The sequence below is a fragment of the Cyprinus carpio genome, chromosome B6 (assembly GCF_018340385.1).
Source record: "Cyprinus carpio isolate SPL01 chromosome B6, ASM1834038v1, whole genome shotgun sequence".
In the NCBI taxonomy this organism is placed as follows: domain Eukaryota; kingdom Metazoa; phylum Chordata; class Actinopteri; order Cypriniformes; family Cyprinidae; genus Cyprinus; species Cyprinus carpio.
Genome location: NC_056602.1, coordinates 17,067,048 through 17,085,146, shown reverse-complemented (window position 1 = coordinate 17,085,146; position 18,099 = coordinate 17,067,048). Strand labels below are relative to the sequence as shown.

At 35.4% G+C, this 18,099-nt stretch overlaps 1 protein-coding gene across 12 annotated transcripts in view; it reads left to right on the top strand.

Moving 5' to 3' along the window:
* Positions 1–18,099, top strand: part of LOC109063235 (SH3-containing GRB2-like protein 3-interacting protein 1) — a 74,017-nt gene that overhangs the window by 6,971 nt on the left and 48,947 nt on the right. For 5 of the 12 annotated variants that reach the window (XM_042725957.1, XM_042725950.1, XM_042725956.1 and 2 more), the window contains exons 3-4: positions 9,949–9,973; positions 10,245–10,492. In XM_042725957.1, the coding sequence (XP_042581891.1) occupies positions 10,483–10,492 (10 nt within the window). In that variant the 5' untranslated portion in view covers positions 9,949–9,973; positions 10,245–10,482. Of the gene's footprint in view, positions 1–2,785; positions 2,805–9,948; positions 9,974–10,244; positions 10,493–18,099 lie in introns of those variants that run through there. The other 7 variants (XM_042725960.1, XM_042725951.1, XM_042725959.1 and 4 more) reach the window with 3 other exon arrangements.

The following is an 18,099-nucleotide window of genomic DNA, read 5'->3' as shown; positions in this document are numbered from 1 at the left end:
TTCTGAAATAGTGTTTTTAAAAAATATTTTTCAGCCTGAACCTGTATAATAACAGCAGCTGCGGTGATTCAATGAGTTAACCAATTAGTGATTGGTTTATTTATTTAGAAGGGGGGACTATTCCGCCAAATAGTACATTGCATTTTTTTCCATTGTTAAGCAGTCGATGTCCATCATCTTTGCATGTCCAAAATCTTTGCTTATACCTTTTATATTGTGCAAAAATCATGCATATACTTTACTGTATAAAGAGTATATACTTTACTAATATAGTAAACTAATATTTTTCAAGTAGTTTATTACTTGCTTTACTTGTCTTTATATAGATAACATGTAATTTGCTCAAAATTTACTCACCCTCAGGCCATCCAAGAGTTGTTTCTTCATTGTAACACATTTGGAGAAATTTATCACTTGCTTAGTATCACTTGCTCATCAGTGGATCTTCTTTAGTGAATGGGTGCCGTCAGAATGAGTGTTCAAACGGCTGATAAAAATATCACAATAATCCACAAGTAATTGATATCAACAAATGTGAAGTGAATGGGTAAGCTGTGTGTCTGTAATACATTAGGATTTTTTTTAACTTCAAATTTTTGCTTCCGCTAAGAGAACCCTCTATTCATAATATTTCTTTCTCCAGGGAAAAGTTGTCTTATCTGAAAAAATGAGAGAAATATGCACCAATCAAGCACCTTTTTTAAGCAAAAACAGCCCAAAACAATTCTATCGGTGGATTTTGATGTGAAAGGACAACAGGGGATGGACTTTTTCACTGGTTATTATACATTATATACTGGTTATATGGACAGAAGTGATGGCTTTAAGTTAAAATGCCTTTTATTTGTTTATTACAAGCACACAACTTTTCACTTTAAAATTTGTTAACTGATGGTTTGGAGTCATGTGGATTACTTGTGAATTATTGTGATGTTTTTTATCAGCTGTTTAAACTCTCATTCTGTCGGCACCCATTCACTGCAGAGGATCCATGATGTACTACTAAATTTCTCCAAATCTCTTCACATAAAGAAACAAACTCAATCTTGGATGGCCTGAGGGTGAGTACATTTTCAGCAAAAGTGCATTAATGTATGAAATATTCCTTTAACCACAAATTAGTGTATATGCAGTTAGTGTGCCCAGTTTATGGGAAGTATACTCTGCTTTAGGTGTGGAGTGAGAGAGATGCGGGAAATGAGATTGGGGAGGGGTACAGAAGTACATTTACTGCGTTGTTTATTCAGGCCTAAGGTCTCATCTAGAACCGCTAACTGATGTGTGTAAAACTAAATACACACACACACACACACACACACACACACACACACAGTATAATGACACCAGACTATTAGAGGTCCTAAACTGAGACCCTCTCTAGAGAATTCAAATTATAAGAGTGGCATGTTAAACTTTTCCACTGTCTCGTTCTCAGCTGTGCTCTCGGGGACAGTCGACACACATGATCTCCTCTCTATTAATAAATCATGTGTCAAAAATCTTTAGAATATCAGTACATGTAATGCTGATTGATTGAATGATTGCAGCATTATGTAGTCTAATATTTTGGTATAATGACTTCAAAACTGTATATTTGACTGCTGTTCCTAGTAAGCAGTCAGGCTTATGACTTTCTTCTCATTAAATAATTTCAGCTCATATCAGTATTTCATGGCCATTTATTATTTATTCAGCAAGATGTCATGCAAGAATAATGTTCAGTCTGCCGCTCATTATCACAAAATAAACTCCTTCAGGATGATGCAAAACTCCTCTGCTTACGTTGGGGTCCTGGTCACCCTGTCTGGGTTTATTTTGTGATAATGACTGGCTCAGTGTACATTATTCTTTTGATTATGTCTTTTCCCTATGAATATATCACTAATACCATCAGTTGGTTATGATAAGTAGAGAAATCATTTATTGCAGTCATTGGAACTAATTTTAAATGAAGGTGAAAAATACAGTATATTGCTTTAAAGTGTGTGGTTTATATTAAGTCATGGCTAGATACTCATTCATACTTATGCTCTTTTATTTTTTTTAGTATTGTATGGGGAGACATTTTGAGACAGCGGCAAGAGAGTTATTGATACGAATAGAAATTGGAGTAAAATGTATTAAAATTTAGAGGTGCTATTACTGTGATTATTTAAGGAGCTTTAAAAGATGCCTTTTATTGATAGGAAGTAGGAAACGTCAAGGATAGGACTGGAAAAATAAAAGGGCTTGTTAAACGTTCAGTTATTAAGTACCCTGTAAGCATCGGTCATAGAATTCTTATGCATACTTATAGCTTAGTGTCTTAGATGTACTGATGGTGCCACTTTTTTTGGTTATTTACGTTTAACAGCAGTGTCATGGTAAACAAATCTTGACAGGTATGTTTTACTGGTTCCTGATAAGTTTGTCATGCACATTTTAATTCTTCTTTCACCATGCATACTTGCAACTTGGCAGTCAGTGACGAACTTTTGTTGTATGGATGAAAGCATTTTAATTATATTGATAGTAATTCCTTTTTTGTTCCACAGGAAAAAAAAAATTGTGTGAGATTTGACATAAGGGTGGCATTCTGTTTAAATGATTCAGTTATGTGTAGAATGACTGATCTGATTTGATTGTCTAAACTTCTGCCACAGGAATCTAGACAGTCACATTTTGTCACAGAGTTGCATTAAAAATGCATTGGGCTCAACAATCTGAGAAGGCACGTCAGTCAGTCTGAATGGGCATGACGTTTCTGGCTGTATTCTTCAGACAGGCATACAAAGAAAAGACATCATCTGCAATTCTAGAATGTGGTGGGTACCTTATCTCTTCACAGCATTTACAGCACTGCTGATTGCTTGCCCTGAGATCAGTGCCAACGTATGAAGTCATAACCTCTCTTGAACCCAAAACTACTGAAGGGTAACTGTTAAAAATGTCTGCACGTGCGGAAAGTCCCCACGTCTTCATAAGCTTTGTGTAACTGACTCTCGTTCTGTTGCCGATGAGCAATGATGATTACGGGAGTGACCCAAACCAAAACAAAATTCCTGGTGCAGAGCGATGGCACAGATTAGCGACGTGCCCTTCTGCTTCTCTCCTTTGCCTACGTGCGGTTTGCCAAGCAATGCCCTGTAGAAGACTGACGAGGGTCATCTCACACTTTCACACCCTCATCAGCTCACTTCCTGCATACTTGCTGACCAAAGGGAGTTGAGCTAGACGAGTTTTTAGAGCATATCGCAGCATCTCATATCAGCAACAAATGCTGAATATCAAACTTAAACAGAAAAAAGCTACTTAAACTGTAACTTGGTGGTTTTCAAAGTTGTTTATTAGAGTCTGTTTCATGTAAGCAAGTGACCCGCAAACATCACTTTCCTTTTTAGCGCTGACTTTTTTCATTAGCTTTAATAGTTCTGACTGAGATAAAAAGATATAAAGTTATTATAAACTATTTTTTTTTTACATCTTTTACTGGAATTCAGTATTTCATTATGCCAGTGAGTTGTTGAAGATATAATTTTGTTGTAAACACCTTATTAAAAGGCCATTCTTAGAATTTTTTGTAAAAGTTGAGAAAGTTGCTAATATTCTATCAATTTTTGTTATGACAGTACAATTTTTTTTAAACAGTAAATATTTTTGTCTCTTAAGCTCACAGAGGATTTATAGTAAAACAATTGCAAAAATATAGTAAAACAGTTATGTTGTAATACATAATTTAATACAACTGTTTTGTATGTTAATAGATTTTAAAATGTAATTTATGCATTCTCATGGCAAAGCATTTTCAGCAGCAATTAATCCAGTCTTCAGTGTAATAAGATCCTTCAGAAATCAATATTATTATCAGTTTAAATGAAGAATTAAACAAATCGTAATGACCCAAGAATTTTAAATCAAAGTATATTTTAAAAAATGAAGCACTGAGAAATTCTGTAAAATCAGTCGTTTGAAATACTACAAGTACATTTAGGCATCACAGCATTGTAATACAGTATAAAAATGCTATGGGTATTTGGTAACACTTTACTTAAAGCCTTTATTTATAATGCATTATAAAGGGTTATTAAAGGTTATAATGCATTATAATTATTCATAACATGCGTTGTAATACAACATTTTGTGGCAAATAGTTATAACCAAATTTAAAATGCATAGTGTAACATGAATAAATTTAAAAGTGTTATAGTGCATTAACTGTGGTTACAATTATTCATGGTGCACTGCAGGGCATAATTAATGCATTAAAACTACTTTTATAATGCATTATACATAAAGGCTTTGAGTGAAGTGTTACCATTACTTTTATCATTTAAGATTAACATTTATTATCATAGAAAATACATTTAAATCTGTTTTTAATATCAGTAGTGGTGAATTATTATTATTATTATTATTTTGTATTTTGCATTTTATTTACTAATTTCACTGGAACCAACAGCATTCAGATGAGAAATGCAGTGCACGTGTCAAGACTTTGCCCCCCCCCCATGTCTCCTGTGAGAGTCACTGACTAGATTTAGGCCCCCTAAATAGGGATCTCTCAACGCCTGTTGGTGGACTTTGTCTTGAGGGACAATCACGCTCAGTGAGATGGGCGGTTGTAGGCGGGTTTGAACTCAGACGCACTTTGGGGCCCTTCTTTTGACTCCTGCTGCACCGTGGCAGAATTACACGTTTACATGTCGAGCACACCCTCTGAAGATCCCCAGATAAGCAGACATTTGCTGCACAATTAAGGCCAAACAGGTGCACACCCAGCATACGCACTCGCCCGATTCTAAATCAGTTGGTAGGTGCTAGTGTGCGTGGATATACATGAAGACTAATGATCCAGATGCCCAGAGCCTGCCTGCCATCTATTGGAGACTAAAATAACACTTGAGGGGGAAAGTAGGTCAGCAAATGTGGAGGAGGAGAGAATTAAAGGAGAAAAACCGAGATGTGAGAGAGAGAAAGTGGAATGAAGGAGACAGAAGAGAGACTTGAGAATATCACAGCTGGATACATGTTACATGTCTCTTTTTTTTAAACTGTCACACATTTGTCTTTTGCTGTATCTGTCTGTTAAATTGTCTCCCATCCCAGATATTTGCCCAAACCTTGTTATGACAGAATAGTGTCAATATAGCTTGAATCTCTCATGCAACATTGAGAGGTGTTTTACAAAGTATGTGGCTTTTGATAAAACCTAGGCCTTTTCTGACAGCAAAAGGTTCTTTTATTTGTACGTAACAAAAGAACAGATTTTTTAGGTGAAGTACCAACAGCAACAACAACAAAAACAGTGATTTCCTTTAGTTTCAAGTGAACAGGTATGGACATGCAACCTAACTTGTATCCTTAGCACTGTTTGAATTAAAAAGTACATTTATTTTACTGAAATCAGGATGGTTTCTGTTCCATTAAATTATAGATTCATCGTCCCATATACTAAGTGCATTTGTTTTTCTACTTAATTCAGTCAAGAGAAGAGGTATCTGTTATTTAAATAAGGATATCTATTGTAGTTATTTGATTTAATATAATAAATATTGTATTTTAAATATCTAAAATACACAGAATTTCTCTCGTTGACAGGCCAAGAACTATAAATTACATTGAATAGCACAAGGTGGCAGTGTTGCACTGAATTGTTGCAGTGCAGAATTGCATACTGCGTATAGTAGTATGTTTTATTTTATTAAGAATTTGAAGCAGTATTAAATATGCAATTATTAGTATTTTTGAATGGTGGGGTGCTAAATTGTACAATTAATACAATTAATGCAATTTGAGTGCTGTCCATTTATTATCTCAGAAATATAAGTATGTTTGTTTAATTTATGAGTGATTGTTAAATTACATTTTATTTTTATTTTTATTGTATGATTATTTAATTTGTAAAAGTCTGATCATATAAAAGAAAGACAGTTGATGATATTTTTGGTATTTTTAGTTGATTATTTTAGTTGATATCATTTAAATTTAATTTGCCAGACTGAAATGTAAGGTCAAGTTGAGTGCATTGCATTATGGGATACAGTATTACACAGCACGCTCTGTTATGTACTACATATTTAAGCAAATGTACAGTATTCTGTCATCCACATATTCCATGCATTTAAAAAATTTGGAAACTGAGCACATTATACATAATGCACATTACAGAAATAGTCAGTAGGGTGCTATTCTTAGTCTGAGCTTCAATTTTATTGATATTTTACACGGATGAACTTGAAAACTTGACACATTTCTTTTAATAATATAATTTTATTTTTGACATGCACAGTGCTTTTTATATTCAAAATATTTACAGGTTACTCGCTAAATTTAGCATATTATGCATGTATTTTTTTATTTTTTATTTATCCATCGAAATAGTAGCAAACAAATACCATAAACTGGCACTTTATTAAAACAAGTCATTTGAGAGGTTTTTGTTGTTTAGGTTTTTAATAAATATTCTTGAATTATGAATGAATTCTAGCTTGTTGAATTCTAACTTCTAACAAATGTGTAAAAATAAACATTACCTTTCAAGTTTCTGTCTAGTTTGTTAACTCTAGACTGAGGATTATTTCCCCTTTCACATCATTGGAGAGTGATATAAATATGCCCCCCCAGCGCAGTGTTACTGACCCTGGCATGTCGACAGAACTGTATTACATAACCAAGATCTTTAATAGACACATCATGAATCTGCCAAAACAGGCCCAGAAGCAAAACTATCATAGACAGCTTGTCCCGTTTTATTTACATCGGATGCAGTGAAAAGTAGTCAACAGCAGGGGGCAGATTCGTTCCAGTATATATTTACATTTGGATGCTTCTATCCAAAACAACTTACAGTTCCTTTAAACTAAATTTTTTGAGGATGAAATCCATGATATTGGTCTTGTTACCATCATGCTCTACCACTTGAACTACAGGAACTAATTAAAATTAGTTTTTGAGTGTTTTCTTTGCTTAAAGTTTCTTTGACACTCTCCATCTCAGTCCCTTTCAACTCTTCATTTAGCACCTAAAGACACTGCTGATAGTGTCTCAAAGATATTGATAAACATGACTAAAGAGCCTCTTACTGGATAGTTATTGAAACTGCGTTCCCTCTGGTAATGTGCTTTTTTTAGGGGCCACTTTTCAGTTCACAAATGTGGTATGCATTGGTGTCCCATTACTTTTTTGGAAACGCTGGAGGTATAAATTCAACATAAAAGTAAACTACTGTTGCATGAAAAAAGTAGGCGGTAAATCAAATGTTATACCTCTTATACAAATGCCTTAGAGGTCCTGAACTTCCTTATATCCGACAATTCAAATCATACTATATTGTTTGAAAATAAACTTGGTTGTATTGTATATTCTAATTTTGAACTTATTTTAATTACCAGAAACATAATATTTAGTCTATCATTCACACACATTTCCACAGCTTCACTGTTATCAATGTATGAATTCACACTATATAGAGAATACTGAATGAGGTTATAGGTGGTCATTTCAGATAAAGCTATAGTGTGTTTATTGTTTTTTGTCTGCTTCATTTGGCTTTCCTCCCTTTTCTCTCTTTTTCTAACATGAGTTATTTATGTGTGTGAAAGTAGGTGTGTGTTGACCCGCACCCATTTACTCTTTCCCACAAATATCCTTTGACAAATATTTTGTACTCCAGCTGGGTTTGGGAGGATGTTTACAGAAGCTGGTGGTTGGTGGTAGATGGTTCATGATTTGTAGCATTTTAAATCATGTTAAATTGTAACCTTGTGTACTGTATATACTTTGTCTCTATTTTGGCTACACTGCTGTTCAAAAGTTTGGGGTCAGTATTTTTTATTTTTTTCACTTTCATTCACATTACACGTTTACATTGTTACATTAAAAGAATAAAAAATTAAGTGTTTTGAACTTTCATTAAAGGATCCTGAAAAAAATGTATTACAGTGTCCACAAAAATGTCAAGTTTATATTAAATAATAATTGAAAAATTAACATCATTAAACAATATCAAACTGTTTTCAACATTGATGATAACAAGAAATGTTTCTTGAGCAGCAAGTCAGCATGTTCATACAGAATGAAAATTCAGCTTTACCATCGCATGAATAAATTACGTTATTTCAAATAGAAAACAGTTCTTGTAAATTGTAAAATATTTAACAAGATTACTACTTTACTATATTTTTGATCTACTAAAAGCCTTGGTGAGCATAAGAGACTTCTTTCAAAAGAGTCTACTGACCATAGACTTTTGAACGGTATTGTAAAAAAATTAATATACTGTACGCATAGCAAAATATGAACAATATGATTGTTTTATCTATCTAGATGTTATAATATGGCACACAGCAAAAACATCCATTCAGTTAGGGTTCTTCTGCTTATAAATACTGTGCTTGTCTATATAACTCTCTCTCCAGCTGCACTGTTATGAGAGCAGCCAAAGTCCATTTCCTTGGCACTGTATTACTGATAGCGACAAGCTGAATAAAACCATTTCAAAGTGTGCTTATAGTTTACATCGGGATTAGACATTAAGGCTTTATGTAGCAATATGTGTAAACACACTGACACAAACGTGCACCTGCACGGTTGAAGGATAAGACTTGTGTGTTGTGGTATTGCAAACTGTGTTGAAGATTGAGGATGTGACCACATTTTCAGGATTGAGGCAACCAAATGTAATTTAAAACCGAATCTTAACTGAAAACTGGGGTGGTATCCCCATCAAGGATTGGGTCGCTATAGCCCTCTATACTCAACTTTTATAAATGTTTAACATAAATGGTTAGACATTTATGGCCTGCAATGTGTTCAGAAAGGCGGAAGACTAACAGACAGAGGGCGCTAGAGACAGACAGTGATAAGGGAAAGAGAAGCTCACATGGGCCAGAGCATGACTTAGGTGAACAGAGGCTTGAGAATGAAACCGCATCTCTTAACTCTGAGAATAAAAAGAGTGTGTCATGTTGGAGAACAGCACACAGAATACACACACATTTGTGTTCTATAGTCCTTATGCACACTCAGTTTAAACATTCATATACGCATATAAATACATTTTATAATCTTGTTTGCATTTTCAGTTCTTCACACAATGTGTGCATCACTCAGTTTAAACATTCATATACGCATATAAATACATTTTATAATCTTGTTTGCTATATATATATATATATACACACTTTATATTCCTTTAGTGCAAGCTTTGCCTGCATAAGAATAAATGACATTTTAAAAATATTTTAAAATGTACAACTATAAAATTGAAAACAGTTGTTTTAAATTTGAATACTATTTCCCAATATCACTGTTTTTATAGTATGTTTGATGAAATTAGTGCATGGTGAGCATAAGCATTAGAAAATATTACCGACCACAAACTTTTAAATGGTAGTGGACAGTATAAATTTTACATTTATAGTTTTATTTTTAAAAAAAGTAAACGTATTAAGTATTTATTTTTATATTATTTTTATCCAAGTAAAATTCAAGAACATCTTCCTCACAAAATCATCATCAACCCCTTTATTACATGTAATCGAAACTGCAGCTGGTGCTTTTGTGAAAGAAACAGAATTTTTTCAGTCCACCCAACCTTTTTTTTTTTCTTTTTGTCTTTTCATTAATAATCTAAAGAGAGAGACCCACCTCCTCATATTAAATGAATCACCAACCCTCACACAAACACAGAGCCTCGCTCTCCTCCCCTCCTCCTCTGTCACAAGTCAGTGTATTGAGTGTTGGCTCCTCCCTTCATGGGGTAGCTACTGTTTCTGTCAGATGTAATGTCACATTGATTGATTTGCCACAGAGAGGAACAGGCAAATAGGCAGGCACGGGCTGCCAGCTGAGCCTCAACGTTTACCTCTACAAATGTAACTGTGAAGAAACTGCATCATGTTCTTATGGGCAGTTTCCTGTATTTAGCACCCAACGCCCCATTAATCCAGTTCCTTTCTGTTCTGGCAGGAGCGGCACGCTGCACTATAACAAGGTAAGCTCTGTGCTTGTGTGTGTGTGTGTGTGTGTGTGTGTGTGTGTGTGTGTTCCCAGTGAGGACGCTGACAGAAGCGCTGAACCACTCGCCATGTGACATGCAGCAGTGCCTGCGGGATTGGCTGAGCTGAACGATGACCTCAGCAAGCTTTCCTCCCTCCCTTCCTCTCTCCCTCTCTCCCTCCCTCCCTTCCTCTCTCCCTCCCTCCCTCTCTCTCTGTCTCTCTCCACTCTGCTTTTTTTCCTGCCCTCTTTTGAGCATCCTTTAGTGATCGTGTAGACCACAGCCGCAGTGGCTAGCAGCAGCATCCATGGCCTAAACGCGGAGCCCTAAAACATCCACAGGCCCGTCGTACCAGGGACACGGGGACTTTAAAGCCGAGGCTGGAAGTGTGCTCTGTTTTTTAAATTTTTTTTTACATCTCTCCATCTGGTAACCAGGGGCTTCTCTTCTCCCCTCCTCCCATTTCAGGCTCCTTGGAGATAGAGGAATGCAAATCTGCAATCATGATGGAAGGTGAGGGCTTGGTCTATTTTTATCTTATTGCCTCTCGTTGCGTGTACGGCCCGGCGTGTGCTGGCTTTAAATGCCATAAGCTGTCCGCCTATTTTGAGTGGCTTGACATTCCGGTAACTCAATATTGAACCGAAGGTGCTGGATATCTCAAATATAGACACATCATCACATGCACACACATCTCATATGTACTGTACACACACTCACATATATGTATTTATACTGTATTGTACAAGCACAAATCCAGTTTTTTTTCTTTGTGCTTTAACCTCACCCCCCTTTAGATGGCTTGTCTTTGTAAAGGATTATTTGGATTTTGCAGTTACGGCTTATGTGCCCAGCTGGCCGCCTCTGAATTCTCTTTGTATGTAGAGTTCACACACATACTCACGTATACATCATACTGTATAGCGGCAATCATTTTTAATCGTGTCTGCTCAAGGCTGTTTCTTTAAAGGGAGGTGTTCATGTGTGTAATTCAATGTGTGCATGTGAACGCCGCTGTCAGCTGTGTTTTGGAGGGAGAAACGGGATGGTTTGATTCGCATGTGTGGCGGAGGTTTTTATGTAACTGTCGGCCTGACAAGAACATATCATTTATTTATAACATTGGATCAGATAAACTCAGTATCATGTCACCTGTTCCCAAACACTGTTGTCTGTCCTTTTGCATGGCTGGTTTGTGTCGTTTCTGATGTACAGTCATGCTGGATCAAATCTAATGGTTGAAATCAGAAGAATAGGGATCGTTAAGGGGATTTAAGCATGAATTGTTTGTACAGTTTACCCTGACTAAAGTAAAATGGCACATATTCTTTGTGACATCAGATTGTGTGTGTCATCCACCCCTTTTATATGGATTACAACATGTGTTATGCAATTTATTGAGGCATGTGGAGAAACGTCAGAATAAACCATTTGCTACTTCCTCATTCACTCATTCTGTATAACACTGAGTATGGGTTGTGTATGTGTTATATATATATATATATGTATATGTATATGTGTGTGTGTATATATATATGTATATATATGTATCATCATTTATATGTATATATATATATATATATATATATATATATATATATCGGTGAGATCAGAAATATATATATATATAATCTTTTGAATGCACAATATATTATGGTAAATTGTATAATGCAGATTTTACCTGCATTTTGGTTACCAAATGTCCGCAGAATGGTTCCTGTAGGGGATGGATTTAGGGTTAGAAAATATAAATTAACATTTTCTCAGTATAAAAACTTGAGTCACTTAAGGTCCCTATCTTGATAGAAAACCAAATGTGACAGATCTCAGGCCTTTAGGTGTTAGGTAACGCAGAATAGATCAAATAGATGTGACATAGAGGTGAATCTCTTAGTGTGGATAGTACAGGCTTAACCATGCGTGGATTACCTGAAGGTGTAAAATAGGAAGGTAATCCACCTGGTGTTTTCAAAATAATGCTTTCTGCCTGCTTCAACTCCTAAGCAATTTTTGCCTCTAATCTTTTCTGGTTGAAGTTGCTGTGTTCACCTTGTTGAATTGTGAAAAAAAGATAGTTTTTTCTAAAGTAGGTTAATATGCATGCAGGGCTGCTAAGAGACTTTTTTTTTTTTGAGTAGAAGAAGAGTAGAAAGGCTTTCCCAGACTCATTTTGAGTCAGAGGTCAGGTATTTATCAGCCACTTGTTTATGGTGCACTTAGAATGGGTTGTTTCTCTTTCTCTTTCTTTCATTTAGTTCATTAATTGTGTGACTTGTTACATTACAGGGATATTTTGAAAGAATTGTTAACCCTCTTATTGGTTCCTTGTGTAGAGTCTACGTTTTTCCCCTCATCCTGCCCTAGACATCCCAAACCTTCTCAAGGATCATTAAACATAAATGTTAGCTATATGGAACTCCAAAACAAATCATTTTAGATACTTGAGTATATAACAAAAAGAATCTGACAATATAATATTGCTGTTTCTTATGTCATGGCTTGACATGACATGAAAAATATTGTAAGAAGTTTAAGTTAACATAATTATTACTTTTGTTTTATCGTATCTTCAAGATGCTAGTGTTGTTTTTACACTAGCTCAGTGGCATCTAGTGAAGTCTAAATGCCCTCGTGCACAATAAGCACACCAAGGTTTTGACCATTAAATGCTTTTGTCCATTATTGCAATGGTTTCTTAATAATCACCATCTATTTTTTGAAGGGAAAAACAATTAGTCTGTGTCATTATGACTTTGCTACTCAGCTGACACCAATTGAAAGTGAGCTTGGCAATGTATGGGTGGGGTTAGACTAAGCTTTTAAATAGAAGGGCTGCCATATAGACTGCTTTAAATAGTGTTAGTGGTATTGATAGTATTTCCTGTACAGCAGAGGTTTGGCTCCACCCAACAGCATGTCAGGGATACAAGAAGGGATTTTGATTATAAAATTAACCATGCAGAATGGTAAATAAATAGATTGTTAAGAGCAAAATATCATACCACTTAAAAAAAAAGCCTATAATAATTTTGTTAGATATTTTTACTACCTTTAAAGCAGTTTTAAAATTGTTCTTTGTAGCCTATATAAGGTAAAGTTGCAGATGTCATATCAGCACTATGCAGGAAGTGCAATTTTTGAAGTGCAATGAATAATATATATATATATATATATATATCATGATGCTATGTTAATTTTTTAAGTTTATAACACCAAAGTCTGTTGGTTTTAACTGTTGCAGAATTGTAGAAACTCCAGTTGGTAGAAAAGTAAGACAATGCAGAAGTGAAATGGTGAAATAGCTTCCTGTAGTCTGTTACAGTATTAACTGGGGAGTTTTGTCTGTGTGCCATGTGGGAGTTGTAAAAGAATAATTCCATTATGTCCTCTTGCTCTACTTTTAATGAATATATTAAATTGAGTAAAGACTAGATTGAGTGCATATTTGTTACTTTGTGTAGGAGGCTTAGAAAATTGTGTGAGTAATAACATAAATGTACATACAGTCTTTCTTAAAGTAACTACTCATTATTTTGTTTCTGTAATATAAAGAAACTCATCAGCCAACGAATCTAAAATATGTTATATAAAGTTTATAATTTTAGCCAATCAGAAGACTTTGAGCTGGTTTCTGCCTGATCATCTTTATGGGGGGCGGAGTTTGTTAATAGGGGGCATGTCAAATTCAGTGGGAAATTCCAGAAAATCTGAGGCCATTTACACATAACTCATTTTTGGTTTGAAAAACTTGAAAAACAAATGAAATAAGGATTGCAACTTCTACATATATAATATAATATAATATAATACACTCTGAGGCTTAGAGATAGTACTAGTGACAAAAAATGAATTCCTACAGATGACAGCAGAAGAGGAAGTGAACACAGACAGCATGTGAAAGGGCTCTTACTGTACTGTGGCGAGACAGAGGCCGGCTCTGGTTGTTTTGGCAGTAACTGGAGTTGAGCTGGAGCAGTATTTCCCAGCAGGCTAAAGCAAACAGTAGCTTGGCATCTGCCTGAAGAGGAAGAAGATTTTTTTTTACTGTCTCATGATGTCAGGAGCATCCCAGTGTTATCGGACAGTACTTCAATAATACACATGAAGCATTGACAGGGCTCCACACATGGAGAAGTTGTCAGGAAAGAAGTTTGGATTCAATAAAAATGTAGTTCTTAAATGGTATTGCTTCAGGACTTATCATAAATATCAAACATTAAAATTTATGATTGTTGCCCTGTACTGAAATGGCCCAACAATAGACAACTTTGATAACATTATAGTCATGGGCACTTAGTATGATTTTTATTTTTTATTTTCAAACCCATGTCTGTGCCTGTCTGCCCATCGAAAGAGCCACTGGGCTTTCAGTACACTGTGATAACACTCTCCCTGCCCCCTACTACAGAAACACTCCATGCTTTGAAGAATGAGGGCCTTTGTTCAATGGCAACAATAGATTGGTCAAAGAACTAAGATGAACTTTGCAAAATGAGGAAAGAAGCTGAACTCATTGCATAGACAAGTATATGAATTTCTAAACTATGCATGTACATGTGTTTGGTATACAGATTTGATTGGCAATACAGATTCTGATATTTGGATAGTGGTTTGATATTGTACATAAAGCTAGCAGAGGTGTATTGTTTTTATTAGTCGAACAAAACATCATAAATAATACATTTAATTGAATGGTTTCAGCCCTGGTCTATAGATTTTGTAGTGTGGCTAATTGAATTTTGATGTGTTTTCAGAAAGTATCTGTCTTGAACTGAATGTGTACATTAGCTTATATAGAATGAGCATATACAGTTTAATGTATTTCTGCATGTTATATTAGGTAAAAGTGGTGGAAGCCAGATTATTATCAGCAACCTGGCCCAGGTGACATTTTTCTTCAGGAAGTGACATTTTTGTTAGGGAGAACAATAGCAAACAATGTTTGCTGTTCAATTAGTTGATTGTCTCACATTAAAACATTCCATCCTGTTAATTAAAATGACATGAATTGGTCTTATAACTTTAAGCTCAAGTCGACGCTAACTCTCAATGCCTCACTGAGCAACGGCTAACATTAGCTCTTCATTTCCATCCTGTTTGGTTCCATCTTGTTAGTTTTCCTGCCATTGCATAAATAATCAAGTTAAAATTAAAAACGTGTAGGTGCCTGAGCTTGATCAGAGCAAATTTATGAAAGTCTGGAATATGCTTTTATAGAAATACTTATATTACAACAACACAGCCATAGGCTTTTTTTTTTTTTTTCTGTCTTGTTATTTTGTCTCTCTCTCTCTCAATTTTAATTTTAGTTTTGATTTATTTTTATGACAAAAACTGTACATTTGTATTGCCAAAGCAGTTGCAGCTGGGCTGCTTACAAATAGTGCACATATGTATTAACAAAAGAAAAAGAATAATAGTAATAATAAAAGATCTAAAAAGTATTAAGCATGTAGTGCAAAATGAATTGGTGTATGTAAGTGTATAAGTTAGAAATAAAATAAAATAAGATATAGTATTAGATTTACAGAGGCAATATATACATCTAAGTAATATAATAGAGTAATATGGCATAACATAATCTACATGGAAACATCAGATCAGGGCAGGTTGAGTTTTTTCTCTTCTATGGTGACAGGCAGACACATATTGACAGCAATTCTTGTGTTCTCCTAACAGATACGGCAATTTTCCTGGTTTGAAAGTTTTAAATGTCTGATGGATCTGCTGTATTTTATCAGAGAACACTGTCCGTATGTCCGTGTATTTGGAGCATTCTGTTAGGAAGTGCAGTTCTGTTTCCATCTGATTCAGATCACAGTGTGCACATAGTATCTGCTCCGGTGGCAGCCATGTTTTTCTGTGTCTGCCCGTCTCTATCATCAGCTTGTGTCTGCTGAGTCTGTATCTGGTCAACGTGCTTCTCAGTTTCTTATCTGACACTGTGTACAGATACTCTGCCATACTGTTCTCTCTCTTTAGAGCCAAATAGCATTGCATTTTACTCTGTTGTTGTGTTTGGGTTTGCCAGTGAGAGATGTAGTTCTGTTTAATTTGTGCAGTAATCTGATTGATTCTGACGTGATTCAGAGCATCAGTAGATGTTAGTGAAGCATCAGGACTGAAGCTCTGGATCAGCTGAAGGAGGGGCTTGCTTTCTTTGCTCATCTCTTGGTATTGCAGGCCTTTTTAATGATATGATTGGGGGTCACTGAGTTTCAGATGTTTCCAGAATTTAGTTGCCCTTTTTTGTGTCTTGATGATTAGAGGATATTTGCATAATTCTGCCCTGCATGTGTTATTTGTTGTGTGCCGGTGCACGTTGAATATATTTTTACAGAGTTCTGCATGCAGGGTCTCAATTGGATGTTTTTCCCATTTGGTCAAATCTTGATTTGGATTTGTCAGTGGACCCCACACCTCACTGTCATAGAGGGCAATGGGCTTAATTACTGATTCTAATATTTTCAGCCAAATTCTAATAGGGATTTCTGTAGGACATTGCCGTTTTATGGCGTAGAAGGCTCTGCATGCTTTATATCTCAGTTCATTCACAGCATGATTAAAGTTTCCTGTGGATGTGATTTTCAAACCCAGGTAGTTGTAGTGTGATGTGTGTGTTATCTGGTTATTGCTTAATGTAAACAAGATATCTCGTACGTTTGGTGCTGACTTTTATGCCACATTTACTTTCAGTGATTTGATAAGGTCATAGGTTTTACCTCCTATGCCGCTTTCAATAAGTTTGTAAAATAGTCCTTGGTGCCAAATTGAGTCAAAAGCTTTTTTAAAGTCAATAAAGCATGCATATATTTTACCTTTATCTTGGTTAACGATTAGAGTATGTAATGTATTGATGTGGTCAGATGTGCGGTAATTTGGTAAAAATCCAATTTGACTGCTCAGTACATTGTGTGTGGTGATGAAGTCTAATAGTCTAGCATTTATTATGCTACAGAATAACTTTCTCAGGCTGCTGCTCACACAGATGCCTCTGTAGTTGTTAGGATCAATTGTATCTCCGTTTTTAAAGATTGTGTTATCAAGCCTTGATTTAATATCCCGTCAGGTCCAGATGCTTTTTTGAGTTGGAAGTTTTTGATTTTTTCTTTAAGTTCTTTATCAGTTATTGTGAAATCTAATGGGTTTTGGTCATCTTTGATTGCTAATTCCAATTTTCCCAATTGGTTGATTGTTTGGTTTTGTTTACAATTTGTGTCTGTTTGTACTTTATTAAACAATGTTTGGAAATGACTTTCCCATATTTCTCCATTTTGGATTTTCAATTCTTCATGATCAGTTTTTTTCAGATTGTTCCAATTATTTGTTGTTTTTGGGTGTATTGTGCTCTTTTGGTTCTGAGTGTATGTTTGTATTGTTTTAGTGTTTCACAGTAAAGAAGATGGATCTCTGCATTATTTGGATCTCTGTGTTTCTGATTTGACAGTGTTCTCAGTTTTTTGCGAATAGTTTGGCAGTCCTGATCAAACCAATTTTTGTCATTTTTGGGTATTTGATTTTTTCATTTTTTTTGTTTTCATTTTGGATTATTTTGCTGATTTTTCAAATATGTAATTTAAATCTTTGACCGAAAGATTGACACCTTCATTAGTGTGAGCATAGGTGTTATTTAGAAAGTAATCTATCAGCGCTTGTATTGTTTGGTTGCTTTGTGTTTTATGTTATTTTTGGTATTTTTTTTCAGTGTTTCTGTATGGTTAACTTATGTTGTACAGTTTACAGTTTGACCCAGGCTTCGACAGAGCTGCAGGAGGTCTTTCCCATTCTTATTTACTATATGATCATGGTTATTTCTGTGGATATGGGAGAATAACAGTCAGTTTGTTGTTGATGTATTTGCTCCCTTGTGTGTCGGTGAAGTCCGGCTGTAGTCCTGTTCTTGCGTTCAGGTCTCCACAGATGAGCACGGTTCCCTGGGCCTTGAAGTGGCTTGTCTCTTCCTCTAATGTGGAGAACGTGTCTTCGCTGGAGTAGGGGGACTCTGATGGCGGGATGTATATGGCACACAGGTATATATCTTTTCTGGATGGGAGCAGTTCCTTGTGGATTTTAAGCCAGGTGTAGTATTTGCATTGCTTTACTGTGTTGATGTGGTTGTG